The 23,720-nt window shown below is 52.7% G+C and overlaps 1 protein-coding gene across 1 annotated transcript in view; it reads right to left on the reverse strand.

Annotated features, from left to right (window-relative positions):
• The window catches only part of ARHGAP39 (Rho GTPase activating protein 39), a gene marked incomplete at its 3' end in the record, with an annotated part of 194,330 nt that overhangs the window by 1,271 nt on the left and 169,339 nt on the right, over positions 1 to 23,720 (reverse strand). Inside the window, exons 4-10 of the mRNA XM_084260477.1 lie at positions 20,991 to 22,398; positions 12,594 to 13,155; positions 8,890 to 8,982; positions 6,685 to 6,758; positions 4,572 to 4,771; positions 3,252 to 3,343; positions 2,993 to 3,162 (exon numbers count right to left, since the gene is read on the reverse strand). Of these exons, the coding sequence (XP_084116603.1) occupies positions 2,993 to 3,162; positions 3,252 to 3,343; positions 4,572 to 4,771; positions 6,685 to 6,758; positions 8,890 to 8,982; positions 12,594 to 13,155; positions 20,991 to 22,398 (2,599 nt within the window). The remainder of the gene's footprint in view (positions 1 to 2,992; positions 3,163 to 3,251; positions 3,344 to 4,571; positions 4,772 to 6,684; positions 6,759 to 8,889; positions 8,983 to 12,593; positions 13,156 to 20,990; positions 22,399 to 23,720) is intronic.

Raw genomic sequence — 23,720 nt, forward strand, 5'->3', positions numbered from 1 at the left:
CCCAAGGAGGATGTGGTGGGGTGTCCCCTGTATTCTTGGAGGAGATGAAGGTCACCTCGTTAAGTCACCTCAATGTCAACATGGGGAACTCAAATATGAGCAACCAGGATTGGAGATGGACACAAGGAGGATGTGGTGGGGTGTCCCCTCCTTTCTTGGATGAGATGGGGGTCACCTCATTAAGTCAGCTCAATGTCAACATGGGGAACCCAAAGAGAGAGAACCAGGCTTGGAGGTGGCCCCAAGGAGGACGCGGTGGGGTGTCCCCTCCATTCTTCAATGAGATGGAGGTCACCTCATAAGCAAAACCCCAACATCAACCTGGGGAACTCAAAGACGAGCAACCAGGCTTGGAGGTAGCCCCAAGGAGGACATGGTGGGGTGTCCCCTCCTTTCTTGGATGAGATGGAGGTCACCTCATGAAGTCACCTCAATGTCAACATGGGGAACCCAAAGAGAGGCAACCAGGCTTGGAGGTGGCCCCAAGGAGGACATAGTGGGGTGTCCCCTCCTTTCTTGGATGAGATGGGTGTCACCTCATAACCAAAACCCCAACATCAACCTGGGGAACTCAAAGACGAGCAACCAGGCTTGGAAGTGACCCCAAGGAGGATGTGGTGGGGTGTCCCATCTATTCTTGGATGAGATGAAGGTCACCTCATTAAGTCACCTCAATGTCAACCTGGGGAACTCAAAGATGAGCAGCCAGGCAAGGAGGATGTGGTGGGGTGACCCCTCCATTCTTGGAGGAGATGGAGGTCACCTCGTTAAGTCACCTCAATGTCAACATGTGGAAGTCAAAGATGGGCAACCAGGCTTGGAGGTGGCACCAAGGAGGACCTGGTGGGGTGTCCCCTCCATTCCTGGATGAGATGGAGGTCACCTCATTAAGTCATCTCACTGTCAACATGGGGAACCCAAAGAGAGGCCACCAGGCTTGGAGGTGGCCCCAAGGAGGACCTGGTGGGGAGTTCCCTCCATTCCTGGATGAGATGGAGGTCACCTCATTAAGTCATCTCAATGTCAACATGGGGAACCCAAAGAGAGGCAACCAAGCTTGGAGGTGGCCCCAAGGAGGACATGATGGGGTGTCCCCTCCATTCTTGAATGATATGGAGGTCACCTCATAAGTAAAACCCCAACATCAACCTGGGGAACCCAATGAGAGGCAACCAGGCTTGGAGGTGGCCCCAAGGAGGACCTGGAGGGGTGTCCCCTCCATTCCTGGATGAGATGGAGGTCACCTCATGAAGTCACCTCAATGTCAACATGTGGAAGTCAAAGATGAGCAACCAGCCTTGGAGGTGGCCCCAAGGAGGATGTGGTGGGGTGTCCCCTCTATTCTTGAATGAGATGGAGGTCACCTCATAAGTAAAACCCCAACATCAACCTGGGCATCTCAAAGATGAGCAACCAGGCTTGGAGGTGGCCCCAAGGGTGACGTGGTGGGGTGTCCCCTCCTTTCTTGGATGAGATGGAGGTCACCTCATTAAGTCACCTCAATGTCAACACGGGGAACTCAAAGAGAGGGAACCAGGCTTGGAGGTGGCCCCAAGGAGGACCTGGAGGGGTGTCCCCTCCCTTCTTGAATGAGATGGATGTCACCTCATGAAATCACCTCAATGTCAAGCTGGGGAACTCAAAAGATGAGCAACCAGGCTTGGAGGTGGCCCCAAGGAGCACGTGGTGGGGTGTCCCCTCTATTCTTGAATGAGATAGAGGTCACCTCATTAAGTCATCTCAATGTCAACCTAGGGAACTCAAAGATGGGCAACCAGGCTTGGAGGACGTGGTGGGGTGACCCCTCCATTCCTGGATGAGATGGAGATGACCTCATAAATAACCTGGGGAACCCAAAGAGAAGCAACCAGGCTTTGAGGTGACCCCAAAGAGGACACGATGGGGTGTCCCCTCCATTATTGGATGAGATGTGTGTCACCTCATAACCAAAACCCCAACATCAACCTGGGGAACTCAAAGACGAGCAACCAGGCTTGGAGGTGACCCCAAGGAGGATGTTGTGGGGTGTCCCCTCCATTCTTGGATGAGATGGAGGTCACCTCATGAAGTCACCTCAATGTCAACATGTGGAAGTCAAAGATGGGCAACCAGGCTTGGAGGTGACCCCAAGGAGGATGTGGTGGGGTGTCCTCTCTATTCTTGGATGAGATGGGGGTCACCTCATTAAGTCACCTCAATGTCAACACGGGGAACTCAAAGAGAGGGAACCAGGCTTGGAGGTGACCCCAAGGAGGACCTGGAGGGGTGTCTCCTCCATTCCTGGATGAGATGGAGGTCACCTCATGAAGTCACCTCAATGTCCACATGGGGAACTCAAAGATGAGCAACCAGGCTGGGCGGTGACCCCAAGGAGGACACGATGGGGCGTCCCCTCCATTCTTGGATGAGATGGGTATCACCTCATAAGCAAAACCCCAACATCAACCTGGGGAACTCAAAGATGAGCAACCAGGCTTGGAAGTGACCCCAAGGAGGCCGTTGTGGGGTGTCCCCTCTATTCCTGGATGAGATGGAGGTCACCTCATGAAGTCACCTCAATGCCAACATGGGGAACCCAAAGAGAGGCAACCAGGCTTGGGGGTGGTCCCAAGGAGGACACAGTGGGGTGTCCCCTCCTTTCTTGGATGAGATGGAAGTCACTTCATGAAGTCACCTCAACATTCACTTGGGGAACCCAAAGAGAGGCCACCAGGCTTGGAGGTGACCCCAAAGAGGCCGTGGTGGGGTGTCCCCTCTATTCTTGGATGAGATGGAGGTCACCTCATGAAGTCACCTCAACGTCAACCTGGGGATCTTAAAGAGAATCCACCAGTCAAGGAGGACATGGTGGGGTGTCCCCTCCATTCTTGGAGGAGATGGGTGTCACCTGATAAGCAAAACCCCAACATCAACCTGGGGAACCCAAAGACGAGCAACCAGGCTTGGAGGTGGCCCCAAGGAGGACATGGTGGGTGGGGTGTCCCCTCAGTACCTGTAGGAAGCGGATGAGGTAGCACAGCACCATTTTGTTGATCCTGGGCAGAGAGTGGACGACGGCGATGGCCGCCTCGGGGTTCTCGTAGTGGGTGATGCACTGCTCGTAGAACTCATGGGGGATCAGAGGTTCCTCCAGCTCCCGGTACCAGAGCTTCAGCAAGGAGGCTGCAGAAGGAGGAGAAGATTGAGAGATGGCAGACCTTGTGGATGGAGGACATGGGTTTTACACCCCCTCACCCCACCAGGGGTCTTACCGGGAACGTGGGGGTCCTCCAAGCCCGTGGGGATCTTCCACTGGTCCACCTGCAGCTTGAGGGCGTTGACCTCGTCGATGTCACCGGGGACTCTGCAGGGAGGGGAGATGTTGGCCCCCTAAAGCAAGAGATGGGGACCCACCTGCCTAACAAACAACCTCATCCCTGAGCTTTTGGGGTTCGCCCCCCCCAAGTTCCTGTGGGGCTCAAGAAGAGCCAAGAGGTGACATCAGCTGGGAACGGGGCTATTTTGGGGTCCCTCACGGGTTCATGTGGGGCTCAAGAAGAGCCAAGAGGTGACATCTGCTGGGGATGGGGCTATTTTGGGGTCCCGCACGGGTTCATGTGGGGCTCAAGAAGAGCCAAGAGGGGACATCTGCTGGGGATGGGGCTATTTTGGGGTCCCTCACGGGTTCATGTGGAGCTCAAGAAGAGCCACGAGGTGATATCTGCTGGGGATGGGGCTATTTTGGGGTCCCTCATGGGTTCATGTGGGGCTCAAGAAGAGCCACGAGGTGATATCTGCTGGGGATGGGGCTATTTTGGGGTCCCTCATGGGTCCATGTGGGGCTCAAGAAGAGCCAAGAGGTGACATCTGCTGGGGATGGGGCGATTTTGGGGTCCCTCATGGGTTCATGTGGGGCTCAAGAAGAGCCAAGAGGGGACATCTGCTGGGGATGGGGCTATTTTGGGGTCCCTCACAGGTTCATGTGGGGCTCAAGAAGAGCCAAGAGGTGACATCAGCTGGGGATGGGGCTATTTTGGGGTCCCTCACGGGTTCATGTGGGGCTCAAGAAGAGCCAAGAGGTGACATCTGCTGGGGATGGGACTATTTTGGGGTCCTTCATGGGTTCATGTGGGGCTCAAGAAGAGCCTAGAGGTATGACATCTGTTGGGGAAGGGGCTATTTTGGGGTCCCTCACGGGTTCCTTTGGGGCTCAAGAAGAGTCATGAGGGGACATCTGCTGGTGATGGGGCTATTTTGGGGTCCCTCATGGGTTCATCTTGGGCTCAAGAAGAGCCACGAGGTGACATCAGCTGGGGATGGGGCTATTTTGGGACCTCATTCCTGCCCCCCAGGGACGTGGGTCCAGACCCTAAGACCTCAAGACGAGACTCTGATGGGTGTAACCCTGTCATGAAGAACTCCTCATGGCCTTGGAGCAAGGAGAAGTTGAGGAGGGGGCTCCTCCCTACCCTACAAAAGGAGAAAGACACCCATGGAGATGCTGCTGCACCACCTCCTTATGCCTTATCTCCATGAGAAGGTCCATATTACCACCACCCTGAGGTTCTCCTCATGGCCCTAGGTGGTTTTACCTGAAGATGCCCTCAGTCTGGTCCCCATTGAGTGCCAGGACCTCCTCAGAGAGGCGGGTCTGCACCCAGGGCAGCTGCCGGTCGGGGTACCGCTCCTTCTGCATGTTGATGATGTCCTGCAAGGAGCTGCCAAACATGGAAGGGTTGAAGACAGCGTTCTTGGCATGTCGGATCTCCTCAATGTTTGGCTTCTTCAGGCCCTGTGAGGAGACAAGAGAAAGCCACCATCAGGATGGGCATGGGGTGTCCTGCTCAATCCCAACACCCTACAGCTGAGTTCCTGGGTTGGAGCCTGAGCCCATCAGGTGATGGGGACAATGGATGGAGCTGTGGATGAACTTCAGGCAACCTGGCCAAGATCTCCAGCTGGCACCATGTGCCAGAAGCTCAGCACCAAAAGCAAATCCAGTCTTGGGGACTCTCTCCATGGTGCTTGGTGGGACCCCCCATGCTCTGCCATGGAGTGGGTTTGGTCACAGGATGTCACTGCTGTCCTTTCTGCTGTGCAGGAGACGTGTGAGGCCACGGTGTGATGGAGAAGGGAGGGATGTTGTGTGGTGGGATGCAGAAGAAGAGATGGATGGAGCCGATGCCTGCGTGGTGGGATGAAGGGATGGATGCAGCCAAGGTGTGCGTGGTGGGATGGAGGAGATGGATGCAGTGGAGGTGTGTGTGGTGTCATGCAGAAGAAGAGATGGATACTATGGAAGTGTGTGTGGTGGGATGGAGATGGACACAAAGGAGGTGTGTGTGGTGGGATGGAGATGGACACAGTGGAGGTGTGTGTGGTGGGATGGAGATGGACACAGTGGAGGTGTGTGTGGTGGGATGGAGATGGATGCAGTGGAGGTGTGTGTGGTGGGATGGAGATGGACACAGTGGAGGTGTGATTGGTGGGATGGAGATGGATGCAGTGGAGGTGTGCATGGTGGGATGGAGATGGACACAGTGGAGGTGTGCATGGTGGGATGTAGATGGATGCAAAGGAGGTGTGTGTGGTGGGATGGAGATGGATACAGTGGAAGTTTGTGTGGTGGGATGGAGGAGATGGATGCAGTGGAGGTGTGCATGATGGGATGCAGAAGAGGAGATGGAGGTAATGGAGGGGTGTCTGTGGTGGGATGGAGGAGATGGACACAGTGGAGGTGTGTGTGGTGCGATGGAGATGGATGCAGTGGAGGTGTGTGTGGTGGGATGGAGATGGACACAGTGGAGGTGTGTGTGGTGCGATGGAGATGGATGCAGTGGAGGTGTGTGTGGTGGGAGCACAGAAGAAGAGACGGACGCAGCTCCCCAAGAGCTGGCTCTGGCCAAGTGTCTGCCCTCCTGACACAGCCAACAGAAGGAGCTGAAGGGTCCAGGTCCTCCATTGCTCCTGTCTTTGCCTTCAGAAGTCATCTGGCCATGGCCACCCATGGCCCTTGATGAGCTTGGCAGGGGGGATGCACCCCCTCCCACTGCCAGACCTTGTCTTGGCAGCTGTCACCAGGAGGAGCCGAGCTGCCATGGACCAAGGAGAGGTCCCACCATCTTCTCTAACTCCAACAAAACCAGGATGGGGAAACTGAGGCAGCTGTAGGGATGGTGGAGCCATGAAGAGCACCCCGGGCTGTCCATTAACCCCTATCTGGGGTGTTACATCAGCTGTTGCCATGACAACAGCCATGGCCCTCATGGATCTGGCTTGAGGAGCACTTGTGGTGACACAGAGCTGGGGGAAGGTCCTCAGAGCAGCCCCTCCTCCAGAAAGCTGCTGAGATGGGATCTCCTGGAGCATCCTTGTCAATCTCTGGCATGCTTTTTCCTTTGGAGTTCTGTTTCCAGGACCATTTGCTTAATTCCTGCCCGGTGCCTTGGTTCTGGGGAGGTTTGGGAAGGACCTGGTGGACCCCCAGAAGGTCCCCAAGAGGTGATGCAGTGATGGGCAAACCACCCTGGAGATGCCCAAAGCATCCTCACCACCACTCTGGCACCAACTGCCACGCTCTTCCTGGTACTTCCCAGCTTCATCCCATCTCTTCCACCTCCAGACCCCATCCCCAATCCCTTCCAGCCCCCCTTGCTTGGTCCCAGCCCACCTCTGCCCTTCCCATGCCCAAAGGTTGGACGATACCTTCTTGGCTCCTGTCAGAGCTGCCTTCTGCAGCTTGTTGTAGCAGTACTTGGCGTAAGTGCTTATTGCCACCCCTGGAAGAGAAGATGGGAGGAAGGTGTGTCAGCTCTGGGTGATGGGGGTACTCATGGGGGGGTGGTCTGTCCCCCTACCAGGGTGGGGAAGAAGCTCATCCCATCTCCAGGAGGAACCCCATGAAGTGGGGCAGCACCGGTGCTGCTCCATCACCACACGTGGGGAGTGGTTTGAGGAGGATGAGGTCCTCCAACCCTGGGCAGCAGCCACCCCCACCTTCCTGGAGGTGTCCCCCATAGATCATCCTGCTTCCCAAGAACCTCAGACCTTGGAGAAGCCACGTCCTTGTACCCACCTAACATGGAGCCTTGGAAACTCCTTGGCTCCATCCTCCAGATCTCAGGGCCAACTTTTCACCATCCATCCATCCATCCATCCATCCATCCATCCATCCATCCATCCATCCATCCATCCATCCATCCATCCATCCCTCCCCTCCTCCTGATGCCACCGCTAACACCCTCCATCCATCACCCCCCTACACCATCCATCTCCTCCTCCTGACGTTCTTCAACAAGCAGACAGCATCCTCAACCCTTGGAGCTGCCAATGGGATCATCCCAAGGGAGATGCTCCAGCATCCTGCAGCCAAGAGCCCCTCAGGGACCTGCTGGTACCTTTTGGACCACCCCAGAAGATTCTGGTGGCCTCATAAATTCTTCTAAAAGCTTAAAAATAGATAAATTAAGGAGGAAAACAAATAAATCCATCAGCTAGGACCTTGGTCTCCCTTGGTAGGTTGGAAACCATGGCACCAGCACTGGTCCTGCCATGGGTGTGGCTTCTGCACCAAATCTGGGGAGTTGAGGGTCATCTACACTCCCCTCCATCCCAGATGCTGTTGTCTTCACAGGGTTTCTCTGATGGTTTTTCAGTGCAGTAAATGCTTTGAGGGGGGATGAAGGGTGCATGGGGGGGGGTCTGAAGTCACCCTGGAGGATGTCCAGGATGGGTTGGATCCTAAATTTGATGCCCATCCTTTTCTGTGTGCTTGAGTCATCAAAACCTCCAGTGGTTTGGGTCAGAAGGGACCTCTGAAGGTCAGCTAGACAAGGACACAGTTGGCATGTTGAAAACTCACATCCCATTCGTCACCCTCCAGTGTCCCCAAGTCCACTGTCCATCCCATCACCCCCCAGCCTGTATGGACACTGAGGGTTGTCCCCACTCAGCTGAAGGACCCTGGCTGGGTTGAACCTCATGAAGTTCACATGGACCTGCTCCTCTGGCTAATGGCTATTAAATCTCTAATAGGTCTATAGAGAATATTATCTATAATGACATATATCAATATATAACATTATATATCAGTAGATAAACATCATATATCAGTATATGACATTATAGATCAATATATAATGCTACATATTGATAATCATTGTAGATCTATATATGCCATTATATATCAATAGATAAATATTATATATCAATATATGTCATTATATATCAATATATACTGTTATAAAACAATAGATAACCATTATAGATCGGGCTATATATTGATAGATAAAAAATATAGGTTGATATATACTGTTACATATTGATATATATGGTTATATATTGATATATACGGTTATATATCAAAAGATAAGCATTATAGATCAATACATGTAATTATAGATCGATATATGCCATTATATATCAATAGATAAACTTTATGTATCAGCACATGACATTATAGATCGATATATAATGTGATCTATGAGGGCTGTCCCCACCCAGCTGAAGGACCTTGGCCTGGCTGAACCTCATGAAGTTCCCATGGACCTGCCCCTCCAGCATGTCCAGGTCCCTCAGGATCGTCAACCCCACCACCCAGCTTGGTGTCACCTCCAAACCCATCGCACTCACTCTCACTGATGAGGACAATAGATGATATATGTATGATAACACGTGATTATCTCCTGCCTTGCTGATTAGAGTCGCCTATGCCTCCTATCCACTTCAAATCCTGAGCCAAAACAGATCTTGGCCATCATGGGGTCGCCCCCTCCTCCCCGTGCCCTCCCTCCCCCCATCCAGGCAGGGAGCAGAGCGGAGGGGAGAAGAGCTGAGGAGGAGGAGGAGGAGGAGGTTGGCGACTAAGGCTGAGAGAAAGAAGCCCCAAGCGAGCGGCGAGAGGGCTCCTACCATCGTGCTCTTCGATATAGGGCTTGGGTTTCTTTCTCAATTTGGATTTCTTCTTATTGGTCCTTTCCAGGATTTCTTTAATGTGCTGGGTCACTGGGGAACAAACAAAGTGATGAAGACAAAGGGATGTGGGGGGTGTGTGTGGGGAAACGAAATTGGAAGGGTGGAAATTCGAATGGAAACAAAAAATGGGGGGGGAAACCAAAAAAAAAACCCCAAAGGGGGAATAAAAGGGAATGAAAAGAAAGGAAAATAGTTAAAAAAGGTGGTGGAAATGAAAATAAAACTGGAAGTGGAATGGGAAATAACAGTGGGAATGGGACTGGAAATGAAAGTGGAGATGGAAAGGAGAAGAAATTGGGAACTAGAAATGAAATCTGAAACTAGAAATGAAAATAGAACTGGAAATAGGAAAAGAAATCTGAAAGTAGAAATGAAAATCCAACTGAAACTGCAAAGGAAAATAAAACTGGAAATAAAACTGGAAGGAGAAATGAAAAGAAAGCTGAAGCGAGGAATGAAATCTGGAAATAGAAATGAAATCTGAAAATAGAAATGAAATCTGAAAATAGAAATGAAAATAAATCTGAAACTCCAAAGGAAAATAAAACTGGAAAGAGAAATGAAAATAAAACTGAAAATAGAAACAAAAAGAAATCTAAAAATGGAAATTAAAATAAAATGGAAAATCCAAAGGAAAATGAAACTGGAAATAAAACTGAAAATAGAAATTAAAAGACATCTGAAAATAGAAATGAAACCTGAAAATAGAAACGAAAATAAAACTGAAAATGCAAAGGAAAATAAAACTGGAAATAAAACTGGGAATAGAAATGGAATCTGAAAATGGAAATAAAATAAAACTGAAAATAGAAATGAAAATACAACAGGAAATAAAACTAGAAAGAGAAATGAAACTAGAAACCTAAAAATAAAACTGAAACTAGAAATGAAAACAAAAGAGTGGAAATAAACCTGAAAATATGACAGGAAATATAACAGGAAGTAAAAATGAAACTAGGAATGGAATAAAATAAAATGAATGAGAACAAGTAGAGAGAAAATAGAAAGGAAAAGAAAAAGAAATTAAATGGAAAAAACAACAAATGAAATGAAGGATGAAAATAAAGCGAAAATAAAGAAAAAGAAAGGGGAAATAAAAAGAAAGGGGAAATACAACAAGGGGAAATAAAATAAGAGAAATAAAATAAGGGGAATAAAGAGAAATAAAGATAAAATAAAGCGAAAATAAAGAAAAATAAAGAGAACATAAAAATAAAGGGGAAATAAAAATAAGGGGAAATAAAATATAAAGAGAAAATAAAGAAAAATAAAAGAAAATAAAAAATAAAGGAAAGAGAATAAAGGAAAGAGAGAAAATAAAGGAAAGAGAAAATAAAGGAAGGAAAGAGAGAGAAAATAAAGGAAGGAAAGAGAAAATAAAGAAAAAATAAAGAGAAAGTAAAGATAAAATAGAATAAAAATAAAATATAAAATGAAAGATGAAAGGAAATAAACCAGAAAATGAAAGTAAAAAGGTAAAAAGAAAATTGAATATTAAGAAAATGAAACAGAATTTTTTAAAAAAAGATAAAGTTAAGAAATTAAATGGGAAAAAATTAATAAAATGAATAAAATTATTTTTAAAATTGCAAAAAGAAAATACCCCCCCCAAAAAAAACAACCCCCAACTCTACAGCAACAAACATCACGTGATGGAACCGAAACCAAATCCAAACGGACATGGAAATAAATCAAATCGTGACCAAAAGATGAAAAGACCATGAAAATGCCAGGGAAAATAACGAACACAGTCGGGTGATGTCTGGCTGGGCTGGGTGTTGGAGCACAACTGGAGCAGAGCTACACCCTGGGGGTGTAGCGGGGGGACTGTCGCCTGGTTTTCACCGCCGGCGCGCCGAATCCGGAGACCGTGATGCAATGAGCTTGACACCTCTGCTGGGGGCAGGGTGGGTGGTGGTGGGGATGTGATATGAGACTCCCACCACTCTGGCTGTGGTGTGATGTGGGGGGTTGTCCTCCACCTGGTGGTATGTCCTTGGGTGTTGGTCCCAACCCATCGTGTCCTGGTTGCCCTCAGATGTGGGACTTTCTCGGCCACCCTACGGCTTTCCCTGTGGATACTGTGGTTGGGTTCATCTCTTGTCCCCAAGCTGGGCAGATCCACCACCTCTCCATGTGACGCTGGTGTCCCCCAGATCATAGAATCATAGAATGGTCTGGGTTGGAAGGGACCCCAAGGATCAGAGAGCTCCAACCCCCCTGCCATCCCAACAACACCAGGACCAATTTGGGCTCCATCTCCCAACGTTACCTGGCCAATGGTGAAGATCAGGGACCTCCCAGACCCCTCATCTCTGCCTCATCCACCACTCACCATGAGATGGCACCAACCCAAGGGGACACCCAACCCTCCATCTGTGCTGTGGGGTGGTCAGCAGGCAACATTCCCTCCTGCTGGACTCACAGCAAGCACTGATGATCCTCACACTCCTGCCAGACCAGATACCATCACCCATGAGACAGCACCAACATTGAAGGAGTGATGAGGCTTGAGTCCAGGGCTGGAGAGAGGATCTTACAATTCCCACCCATTTGGGGTCAAATACCCAGAATTTATGTCTCTTCTACCTACCATGACCAAAAACCACTTCAGGAGCAGGGAATCAAGGTGGCTCCCCTTCCAGCAGGGGTGGGTTTTGATCCATAGCTACTTGAAAAGCCAGAAGAAACACCTGAAGATGGTGAAATCACAGAATCCTAGAATGGTTTGGGTTGGAAGCAACCTCTAAAGGTGTCCTCACAGGCCAGAAGAAGTTCTGGCATGGAAGGAACCTCTCAAGGTGTCCTCCAGGAGAAGTCCTGGCATGGAAAGAACCTCTAAAGGTGTCCTCACAGGCCAGAAGAAGTTCTGGCATGGAGGGTACCTCTAAAGGTGTCCTCCAGAAGAAGTTCTGGTATGGAAGGAACCTCTAAAGGTGTCCTCCAGGAGAAGTCCTGGCATGGAGGGTACCTCTAAAGGTGTCCTCACCGGCCAGGAGAAGTTCTGGCATGGAAGGAACCTCTAAAGGTGTCCTCCAGGAGAAGTCCTGGCATGGAAGGAACCTCTAAAGGTGTCCTCCAGGAGAAGTCCTGGCATGGAAGGAGCCTCTGAAGGTGTCTTCATGGGCCAGAAGAACTCCTGGCATGGAGGGTACCTCTAAAGATGTCCTCACAGGCCAGAAGAAGTTCTGGCATGGAAGGAACCTCTAAAGGTGCTCTCATGTGCCAGGAGAAGTTCTGGTATGGAGGGTACCTCTAAAGGTGTCCTCACAGGCCAGGAGAAGTTCTGGCATGGAAGGAAGCTCTTAAAAGTGTCCTCACGGGCCAGGAGAAGTCCTGGGACCTCTTGCTTTTTGGCTACCCACTGTGGAGGTAACATTGAGCCTGCAGTGAAGGTGTCAAGGCTCATTTCATGGTGGGTCTCAAGCTGGATGTCTTTGCACCAGGGCTGAAAAGGACGGCGGTTCAAGGCACCACCTCGCTCACTGCACCTCCAGGAGGGACGCTGGATGAGTTCCTTGCCCACCTTCCACCAAGGAGACTCAGAAATGTGAAGTGGAAAGGACCAAAAGAGTCACCAAACCCAACGGATCGGAACATCAGGAGGACCAAAAGCCACCGGGCAGGGGGTTGTCTCTTACCTTTAGTGTCATTCACCGGATCCATGTGCCTGTAGATATATCCTTCTAGGTAGGAATGGAATTTGGGTGTGGGTGGGAAAAAGGCCAAACAAATGGCCATGAGCTCCCAGCCCCGGGCCAGGCTCTCGTAACGGAAGTTCTCGGTGGTCTGACGGCACAGCTGGATGTAGAGCTCATCTCTCAGACCCTGCATGCTCCAACCTTTGGTGGCGATCTCCAAGGCCACGTTGAGCTGGTCCGTCTTGGCCCGCCGGTCCCCCATGTACATCTGAATCAGTTTAAATATCTCACAGGCTTCCTTCTTGACGTTGCGGTCGTTGGTCATGATCATGGGTTTCTTGATGGACTCGCTGCTCCAGGCCAGCATGTTGGCGATGGACACCTTCCTGCGGAAGAGCCCTTGGGTGTGCTTGTTGAAGTGCTTGGAGGCCCAGTTCTCAATGTCTGTCTCTGAAGAGGGCTTCCGCAGGTTGAAGGTGGGGAAGACGCAGCTGGCGCTGGGCATCATGTTCCTGGTCTGCCTGCTGCTCTCGAACTGGGCGCAGGCGCCGAGATCTTCTGACTAGGAGACAACAGCCAGACAAGTCAATGTTACTGTGCTGCAGGACCAGGCGACTCACCAAGCAGCCAACCAATCAACCAACCAACCAACCAACAAACCAGCCAATGAACTGACTGACCAACCAACAAACCAACCATGAGGCCGGCCAACCAACCAACCAACGAACCAACCAACCAACCAACCATGAGGCCAACCAGCCAACCAACCAACCATGAGGCCAAACAGCCAACCAACCAACCAACCAACCAACCATGAGGCCAACCAGCCAACCAAACAACCAACCAACCAACCAACCATGAGACCAACCAGCCAACCAACCAACCAACCATGAGACCAACCAGCCAACCAACCAACCATGAGGCCGGCCAACCAACCAGCCAACCAACCAACCATGAAGCCGGCCAACCAACCATGAAGCCGGCCAACCAACCAACCAACCAACCAACCATGAAGCCGGCCAACCAACCAACCAACCAACCAACCATGAAGCCGGCCAACCAACCAACCAACCAACCAACCATGAAGCCGGCCAACCAACCAGCCAACCAACCAACCATGAAGCCGGCCAACCAACCAACCAACCATGAAGCCGGCCAACCAACCAACCAACCAACCAACCATGAAGCCGGCCAACCAACCAACCAACCAACCAACCATGAAGCCGGCCAACCAACCAACCAACCAACCAACCAACCAACCAACCATGAAGCCGGCCAACCAACCAACCAACCAACCAACCATGAAGCCAGTCAACCAACCAACCAACCAACCAACCATGAAGCCGGCCAACCAACCAACCAACCAACCAACCAACCAACCAACCATGAAGCCGGCCAACCAACCAACCAACCAACCAACCAACCAACCTACCAACCAACCAACCAACCAACTAACCAACCATGAAGCCGGCCAACCAACCAACCAACCAACCAACCAACCATGAAGCCGGCCAATCAACCAACCAACCAACCATGAGGCCAACCAGCCAACCAACCAACCATGAAGCCGGCCAACCAACCAACCAACCAACCAACCATGAAGCCAGTCAACCAACCAACCAACCAACCAACCATGAAGCCGGCCAACCAACCAACCAACCAACCAACCAACCAACCATGAAGCTGGCCAACCAACCAACCAACCAACCAACCAACCAACCATGAAGCCGGCCAACCAACCAACCAACCAACCAACCAACCAACCAACCAACCATGAAGCCGGCCAACCAACCAACCAACCAACCAACCAACCATGAAGCCGGCCAACCAACCAACCAACCAACCAATCATGAAGCCGGCCAACCAACCAACCAACCAACCAACCAACCATGAAGCCGGCCAACCAACCAACCAACCAACCATGAAGCCGGCCAACCAACCAACCAACCAATCATGAAGCCGGCCGACCAACCAACCAACCAACCAACCAACCATGAAGCTGGCCAACCAGCCAACCAACCAACCAACCAACCATGAAGCCGGCCAACCAACCAACCAACCAACCAACCAACCATGAATCCGGCCAACCAACCAACCAACCAACCAACCATGAAGCCGGCCAACCAACCAACCAACCAACCATGAAGCCGGCCAAACAACCAACCAACCAACCAACCAACCATGAAGCCGACCAGCCAACCAACCAACCAACCAACCATGAAGCCGGCCAAACAACCAACCAACCAACCAACCAACCATGAAGCCGACCAGCCAACCAACCAACCATGAAGCTGGCCAACCATGAAGCCGACCAACCAGCCAGCCAACCAACCAGCCAGCCAACCAACCAGCCAGCCAACCAACCAGCCAACCAACCAGCCAGCCAACCAACCAGCCAGCCAACCAACCAACCAACCAACCATGAGGCCGACCAGCCAACCAACCAACCAACCAACCATGAAGCCAAACAGCCAACCAACCAACCATGAATCCGGCCGACCAGTCAACCAACCAACCAACCAACCAACCAACCATGAAGCCGGCCAAACAACCAACCAACCAACCAACCAACCATGAAGCCGACCAGCCAACCAACCAACCATGAAGCTGGCCAACCATGAAGCCGACCAACCAGCCAGCCGACCAACCAGCCAGCCAACCAACCAGCCAGCCAACCAACCAGCCAGCCAACCAACCAGCCAGCCAACCAACCAGCCAACCAACCAGCCAGCCAACCAACCAGCCAGCCAACCAACCAACCATGAGGCCGACCAGCCAACCAACCAACCAACCAACCATGAAGCCAAACAGCCAACCAACCAACCATGAATCCGGCCGACCAGTCAACCAACCAACCAACCAACCAACCATGAAGTCGGCTGACCAGCCAACCAACCAACCAACCAACCAACCAACCAACCAACCAACCAACCATGAGGCTGACCAGACAACCAACCAACCAACCAACCATGAATCCAGCCGACCAGCCAACCAACCAACCATGAAGCCGACCAACCAGCCAACCAACCAACCAACCAACCAACCAACAAACCACGAGGTCGGCCAACCTACCAACCAACCAACCAACCAACCAACCAACGAACCATGAGGCCAACCAACCATCTGATGAACCAACCAACCAAACAATGGCAGCATCAAGAGGTTGCCCCACGCTTATGCTGAAAGCTACATCCTCAGGCCTGACACCCTGGTCACTGAGACTCTGCAGTCATGGACAGATGAAGCTGGTGGCTGTTAACGTGGGGGAAGCAAAGGGCAAGTGTTTTTGGGCTCCACTGGTCCTTCAAGCACCAGGGAGAGGACACACTCACCTGTAACCAGCCCCCTGAACAACCTCTTCTCTCCAGGAGCTGTGTCCAACCATGGTTCTCCAGTGGTCACATGCCCAGGAGGAGTCTGGTGGCTCCTCCAAACCACAATCAAAAGGGATTTTGTGTGCAGAGGGACATGAGCTTCCTGGGATGGGATCTACCCTCACCTACAGAGCACCCAGCTGGGAAGGACTTCCATGGAGGCAAAGGGTACCCTTGCAGACCAGCGTCCTTCTGCTACTGGAACCAGCAGAGCTTATGGATATCACCCCAGGAGGTGGAGGAACACCCAAACAGCTGATGACCAGCATGGAGGAAGGCAACCAAGGACATTTGGGATGGACTGCTCCCTGGTCCTGCAGCCCTCCACCACGGTTTCATTGTTCATCAGCTTCTTCTTCTGTCAGTGCTACAGCCAGGCCAGTGTCACCTGGGCTTGGTGGCCCTGGGGAGGTGGCCCATGAGCAGGTGGGAGGCATGGCTTTCCCTTGGCAGAGGACATGTCCCACCATCTAGAGATGACATTGTTGTCCCTACTATGTGCAGAGAAACCATGTTGGTGGCCAAGTGGGGACCATGCATAAGGTGGCATCCCCCAGGGCTCAGTCCTGGGTCCAGTCTTGTTCAACATCTTTACCAATGACCTGGATGAAGGGATTGGATGTTCCCTCAGCCAGTTTGGAGATGACACTAAGCTGGGAGGAAGCTTAGTGTCTGAGGGTGGGGAGGCTCTTCAAAGGGGTCTGGACAGGCTGGACCCATGGGCTGAGCCCAACGGGATGAGGTTTATCAAGGCCAAGTGCAGAGTGCTGCACATGGGACAGAACAACCCCCTGCAGCACCCCAGGCTGGGGGAGACTGGCTGGAGAGCTGTCAGGCAGAGAAGGACCTGGGGGTGTTGGGTGACTGCAGGCTGAGCATGAGCCAGCAGTGTGCCCAGGTGGCCAGGAAGGCCAAGGGCATCCTGGCTTGTGTCAGACCCAGTGTGGCCAGTAGGTGTGGGGAGGGGATTGTGCCCCTGGGCTGGGCACTGGGGAGGCTGCAGCTGGAGTGCTGGGTCCAGTTCTGGGCTCCTCAGCATCAGAAGGACATGGAGGTCCTGGAGCGAGTGCAGAGAAGGGCAACCAGGCTGGGGAAGGGGCTGGAGGGCAAATGCTGTGAGGAGCAGCTGAGGGAGCTGGGGGTGTTGAGCCTGGAGAAGAGGAGGCTGAGGGGAGACCTTCTCCCCACCTGCCCTGCCCTGCCAGGAGGGTGCAGAGAGGTGGGCGATGGTCTCTTCAGCCAGGGGACAGGAGATGGGACAAGGGGCAATGGGCTCAAGCTGCCCCAGGGCAGGGTCAGCTCAGCTGGGAGGGAAAAGTTCTTCCCTGGCAGAGTTGTGGGGCTGTGGAACAGGGGCCTGGAGCAGGGCCAGGGCTGGAACAGGCTGCCCAGGGAGGGGGTTGAGTCACCATCCCTAGATGTGTTCAAAAAAAGGGTAGATGAGGTGCTCAGGGATCTGGTTTAGCTTGGGATGGGAATGGTTGGACTTGATGATCTTCAAAGGTCTCCTCCAACCTTGTGATTCTGTGGCCCCTTGGCAATGGGCTTCACATGAGGAACAGAAGAAGAAAAGCAGGAAGTGGAACCAAGGTGGAAATAGCCAAAGCCACGTGTGGGTGGCAAGTCCAGGAGGGGACAAGGAAGCCAAGGAAGCCACCCAGAGCTGGTGTAAGATGACTGGACTTCTGCTCCTTCAAACAAGTCTGAATTTCTTGTCTCCTCACTCAACAGCTCGTTCCTTCCCAGCCCCAAGGTCTCCTCTTTCCATTGGAGTTGCTCAGCTTCCATCTTGCACCATGGTGACAAGGGCAAGGAACTGGCCATGGGGACAGTTCAACCTCTGAGGGACCCAGCCCTGCCATTCCTATGGAGGCCACATCACCTGAAAGGTCCTCTGAAGGACAGCTGAAGGCACTGGGGGCTTTCTGGGTGGAAGGATTTGCTCCACATCTTCAGCCATCACCACCAAAGCAGCTGATGACCAGCATGGAGAAAGGCACACAAGGGCACTTGGGATGGACACTCTTCCAAAAACTGGTCCATGACCTGGACCACCACCACACTGCTCATCCAGAGCAACCAGGGAGAAGCAAAGGACCATGTTGGCTGAAGACATCAACCTTCTCCAGCCAAGTCCACTCCAGTGGACAGGGTGGTCAGGCTGGGGAGTGACACAGGCAGCAGAACGTGATGGGTCCTCTGCTGCTCATGCCAATAGAAAATTAGCTTCAATTCTAATTAGCAAAGTCCTAAATGAACTTGGGGGTGACAACAAGGGGGTGAGCTATGGGGTGCTGATGGCTGTGACCTCCTGGCAGGAGATGACCCTCCTTTTTGGCTCAGGGATTAGGGGAATGCTCAAACCTCAACACAAACTCAAGTGTGCTGTGGGGAAGGAGGTCCTGGCGCCATGTGGACAGGGTTTGGATGCAACCTGGTGCAAGGCCACCATGGGGACACTGGGCACATCCCTGTTGCTTGTGCTACCCTGTCACAGCTTCTCTCCTCACCCAGGTCTCTTCATCTCCTCAAACATCATCCCCAGCACTGTTGTGGTCCTGTTTTCTTCTCTGTTTCTGGCAGTGTGGTCACTCTCCACCACAAATCTCCTCTCCAGGGATGGCCACAGGCCTGCAGAAGCTTCCACTTCACCTGATGTTGAAGGTTCCCAGCTGATGGGGGTGTAGGACACCATAATAAACCCACATGAAGATCTTAGATGTGAACATTGGGTTGGGAGGGACCTCCAAAGGTCATTTAGTCCAACACACCCTGTCATAGGCAGAGACATCTCCCACTAAACCAGGTCACCCAAAGCCCTGCACAACCTTGAACAACTCCAAGGATGGGGCATTGGCAACTTCTCTGGGCAACCTGGTCCAGTGTCTCACCATCCTCAGGGTGAAAAATGTCTTCCTAGTGTCCAACCTACACCTACTCTCAGTTCAAAATCACTGCTCCTTCTCCTGTCACTATGGGCCTTGATGATCACCATCACCAACAAAAGATGAGATGAAACCATCTCCAGACATGGAAACAGATGTGCTGAGTCCAGCCATGGGGCACTGAGGCACTGGGTAGGTTTATGAAGTCACACAGATAAATTAACCCTCCCATGGATGAGGTGGACTCCCAAAACCTCAGGTGCCAGGGTGGTGAAGCCCATCACTGGGAAAAATTCATGAGGTGTGAAGCTCAGGTGCCAGGAGCCAGTTCCCAGCATGGATGGAGATCTGCTCTTGCTGGAATGGGCATCCCTCAGCTTGAGGACAAGGTCCTCAATGCCTGGGCAGTGGAGGAGAGTTCCACTGCATCCCAAAGCTCCATGCAGAAGGCAAAGGATCACTAATGGTGGCATCTATTCCTCTTGGCCAGTGTGAGCATCCAAGATTTGGAGCTCACCTGGTTTTTGGGTTTGAACCACCTCATCCTTGGGGACATCTGTGCACAGGGAAGTTTCTTCTGCTGCCTTTGGATGTTGGTTCCCTTACAATTCCCATGGGCAAAGAAGAATCTTCCAGATCATTTGGTGTTTCCTGGGTCTACATTCAGGGTTTGTCTCCTCCTTGCTGACAGCAAGCTCCATCTTCCAGGTCAAACTGCTCTCACTGATGATGCCCCACCATGGCATCATCATCCATTTCTAAAAGCCACCATGGCCTTTCCTTACATCAACCTTCAATGCATCCAAAAGCCAATCAAGGTCTTCCTCTAGAAACCCTTGTCTTCACCTCCCCACCTCTGTAGCCCATCTCTGGGCCCCCCTGACCATGAGGATGCAGCCAATGTCATGGTCCTTGCCCAGAGTGGGTCAGAGGGGCAGATTTTGGGTGCTGGATGCTGGTGTGGGAAGGACACAAGCGATTAAGGCCAGGAACTGCTGAGGGGAAACATCTGATGAGCTGGAAAGTGGACAAAGGTGATGAGCCAGCTCCAGCAGGTCCAGGTAAGAGCTCATGATGGGCTATCAGCAACTGGAGGGCTGCACCATCACAAGGATGGTCTCTGGCAACTCCAAGAGCATCTCTGGGTTGGGAACATGGAGCAGGAGGGATCTCCAGGGCTGGAGGAGGTCAGTCCCAGGATGGGAACAAGCAGCTCAGAGCCCTGGGAAGATGATCCTGGAAAGCTGGTGTGCTTGTGGCTGTTTCATCCCAAGGTTTTGAGGGACTAGCTTGCCAAGGACCAACTTTGAAGGACCAGCTTTCCAAGGACCAACTTCTTTGAGGGACTGGGTTATTAAGGACCAACTTTAAGGGACCAGCCTTCCAAGGACCAACTTACTAAGGACCAGCTTGCCAAGGACCAACTTTCTGAGAAAGCAAATCTGGCAGGCAGGTCATCACCACCATCAATCCCAGTGTGCCATGGAGGAAACTGAGGCAGGACCTCCATGGGGTGGTTCCACCACTACTGGGATGGTGGGTTGAGACCCCCCCCTAACTCAAAACCTCGTTTCTGGCCAAGGATGCCTTTGGAAATTGAAGCATGGAAAGAGAGTGGAAAGGGGCTGATCTTCTCAGCATCCTTTACATACCCCAACCATCTCCCCACACATCTCCAGCTGGATGGGGACTGGAGATGGGTGGGATTGCTAAGGGACAATCTCCTGCACCATCACTGACGGATGGTGCCACGACAAGAAACAGGGAGATGAGTTACTGCAAAGCCCTGTGTGCGTGCCAGAAGGACCGAGCACACCCAGGGATGGGTGCTTGAGGGGTCTCCTGGGAGCTGGGTGGGTGCTACCATGGTGTAGAGGTGCCTGTGCTGGCACTTGGTGGCTACCAAGGTGTAGGATTGCCTGAGGACCATCCTGCTGGATCTACAGCAGAGGCAGGGATTTAGAAGAAGAAGGAGCTTCTATTGGGAGAGCAGCATGGATGTCACGCTGCTACGTGGCATGGTCTGGTCTGCCCAACCTGAGGAGGTGCTTCATGGTGGGCAAGGGATGGCAGCATGGGACATGCCATAAAGCCCCTCCCCTCCCCCCAGATGCCAGGGACATCCCTGAGAACGTTACCTGAGATGGATGCAAGTAGGGCTCGGGGGAAGCCAGGTTGGTCTGCACGGAGATGCTCTTCTCCAGCAAGATCTGGGGGAAGCCCAGCTTCTCAAAGGTGTTCCTCTTCCAGTGCTTGTTCTCCTGCTGCGCCAACGCCTCATCCTCACTGAAGGCTCTCACCACAGGCCCAGGCATGGGCAAAGGGAGAGCGCCATCGCTCTCATAGCCCGAACCGTCCTTTTGGGAATCCCAGCTGCTCCGTTGTTTCATGTGGTAGTGGGCTTGCTGGGCTTCCCAAGCCAAGCGTGCCTGTGCCAGGAAAGGCTCGGGGAAGCCCCGCGCCGCTTCCGCCTCCACCGCTTTGCTTTCCGTACGGTTCATGGGTGACCTGTTGGATCCCGGGGTGGCTCGTTCCTCACTCAGCATCTGCTCACCCAACACCTCCCTGTCCCCCGAGCCATCCGTGGAGGAGGCGTTGGGATCATGGGATAGGGAAGGCTTTCTGCTTTTCCTCTTTCGGGTGGAGGGCGAGTAGCCGGTGGAGGACAAGGTGTCCTGTTGACTGGACCATGACATAGAGTCCTCACCCTGGGCCATTTGGCCACTCGTTGGGCCAGGGCAGAAGTCAGGTCCCTCCATGCTGCTGTAGTCACCTGATTTGATCTCCAAGCGTTGGTCCCTGACCAGACAAGGGCTGTGCTGCAGCGAGTAGGAGCCGCCGATGGGGTTGGGGGAATATTTGTGCCTCAACCCCGTCTTCATCTTGGGGCTGGAGCCCGACTGTTCAACGTAGACCAGTTGCCTGACGTACTCCTTGCCGGCGGGGCTGTACTCCAGGCTCATGAACCGGTCAGGACACTTCTGTTTGGTGAGCACCAACTGCTGGTAGGGGGAGTTGGAGCCTTGTTTGGGTGATTGGAGGAAGGGGTGAGGTTTGCGGATGGGTGACTTCTGCGGCGAGCCGGCTTTGTAGCTCCCGCTGGCTTCATACTGCATATCTACGGGGGGTTCATCATAGATGGGAGCCTGGTACTCCATGGGGGGTTCCTCATAGAGTGGGGGCTCGTAGGCATAACGGGGTGAGGAAGGTTGCGACTCGCTGGAGTGCTTGCGGTGCTGGGCTTGGAGAGGGGAGCAGAAGGAGTCCCCCCGGCCGAGCAGCGGCGAGCAGCTGCCCACGTGCTCAGCCCTCTTCAAGAAGGGCGACTGCTTCCTCTCCGGGAAGAAGACGGAGTTGTCGGTGTCAGGGGCGAAGGTTTGTAGGTTGGGGGACTGTTGACCCCCTGAAGGGCGCCGTGAGCGGGTGCCTGGTTGGTTCTCAGGGGTGTAGCCGTTGCCTTGGTGCATGAGGAAGCTGGGCTCGCGGTCGGTCACCTTGATCAGCATCCGCTCCTTGGTGCCGGCGTTCCATCGCAGGGATGATGTCCTGAGGGGAGAAACACAACGCCACCATCAGTGAGGGAAGCCCCTCCATGTCCACAAGCAGACAGACCCCCCATACTGCTGCCTCAGGACCGCTGCCCAGCCCCTCAGCCACAGCAGGAAGAACATGCCCAAGCATCCCAAGTCTCTCCCATTGGGTGAAGATGGTGATGGAGAGACCAGGGTACCACCACCGTCCCAAACTCAGGGGAACCAGCCTGCACCCCTCCTTGGCACCTCAGGGTGCATGAAGGATGTCTAGGGTGGAAAACCAAGCTCTTGAAAGTGATGACACCCCTTGGAGCACATCTCTAGGAGACAGCCCTGAATTGACCCTCCGCACTCGCTCCTTGGTGCTTCTTGGAGCTGAACTGCAGTGGAGGAGTGAGCACAACCATCTGCTGGGGACCAGTCCTGGGGTAGATGTACATTTGGGACAGTTTGATGGGTGTTTGGGAATACAGTCCTTGTATGGAGTGTGGACTGACCCCACCATGGTCCCGACCTGGGACTGGCCCTTTACTGGGATCCTCAGTCCCAGGGTGAGAAGCTGCCTATGCAGAGCTTCATCCTTCCTGCTTCTTCTTGCCTTCTACTCCTCCCAGCATCCAGATTAATTCACCATGTCCCCTCCATCCAGCACCCCACCTGGGATTGACACCCTCCTCTGGTTCCTGGCCACAGTCAGGTCACATGAAACCCAACCTAATAATCCCAAGCATCACTTGGAAAGGAGCTTCCAACCACAGCCCCAACCCATGCAGAGATGTCCCAGCCCCATGAAATGACCCCCACCATTGCCTTGTACCCCAAAGTCTACTTCTGGCATCACCAAAGTGGAGTCCTGATACCCTGGGGCAAGGAGGGACACCTCAGTCAACTGCCTGAACCCACAGGATGCATGGACACCTTGGTCTCCAAAGGGATAGGTGAGAGCAGCAGCTGCTCTCTGTTCCCTTCATGGACAAACAACCCCTGAGGGCCATCCCCAGATGGGATGAGCGTCTCATCACAGCTGGGAGGATGTGTGTGATGGCCATGGAGAAGCAAGCAGGAGCTGGGGCAGTGGTAGTAGACACCAACAGCTTCCTCTTCTTGATGTTTAAGCTCACTGCATCCCTCAGCCACTTCATATCCTGTGTCACAAGGGCCTGCATGCTCCCACTGAAGGTCTTTCAAGGTGGAACATCCCACAGCATCTTGGTGTTGTGTGACTCCCAAAGTCTCTACCTGCACACCCCAAACCCAGGAGCTTGTTCTCCAAACCCATGTGGAGCCTGGTTCTGTCCATATAGCACATGTGTGTGGACAAGTGCTGATGGGGAC

This window comes from Gallinula chloropus (genome assembly GCF_964237585.1).
Source record: "Gallinula chloropus genome assembly, chromosome: 2".
Taxonomy (NCBI): domain Eukaryota; kingdom Metazoa; phylum Chordata; class Aves; order Gruiformes; family Rallidae; genus Gallinula; species Gallinula chloropus.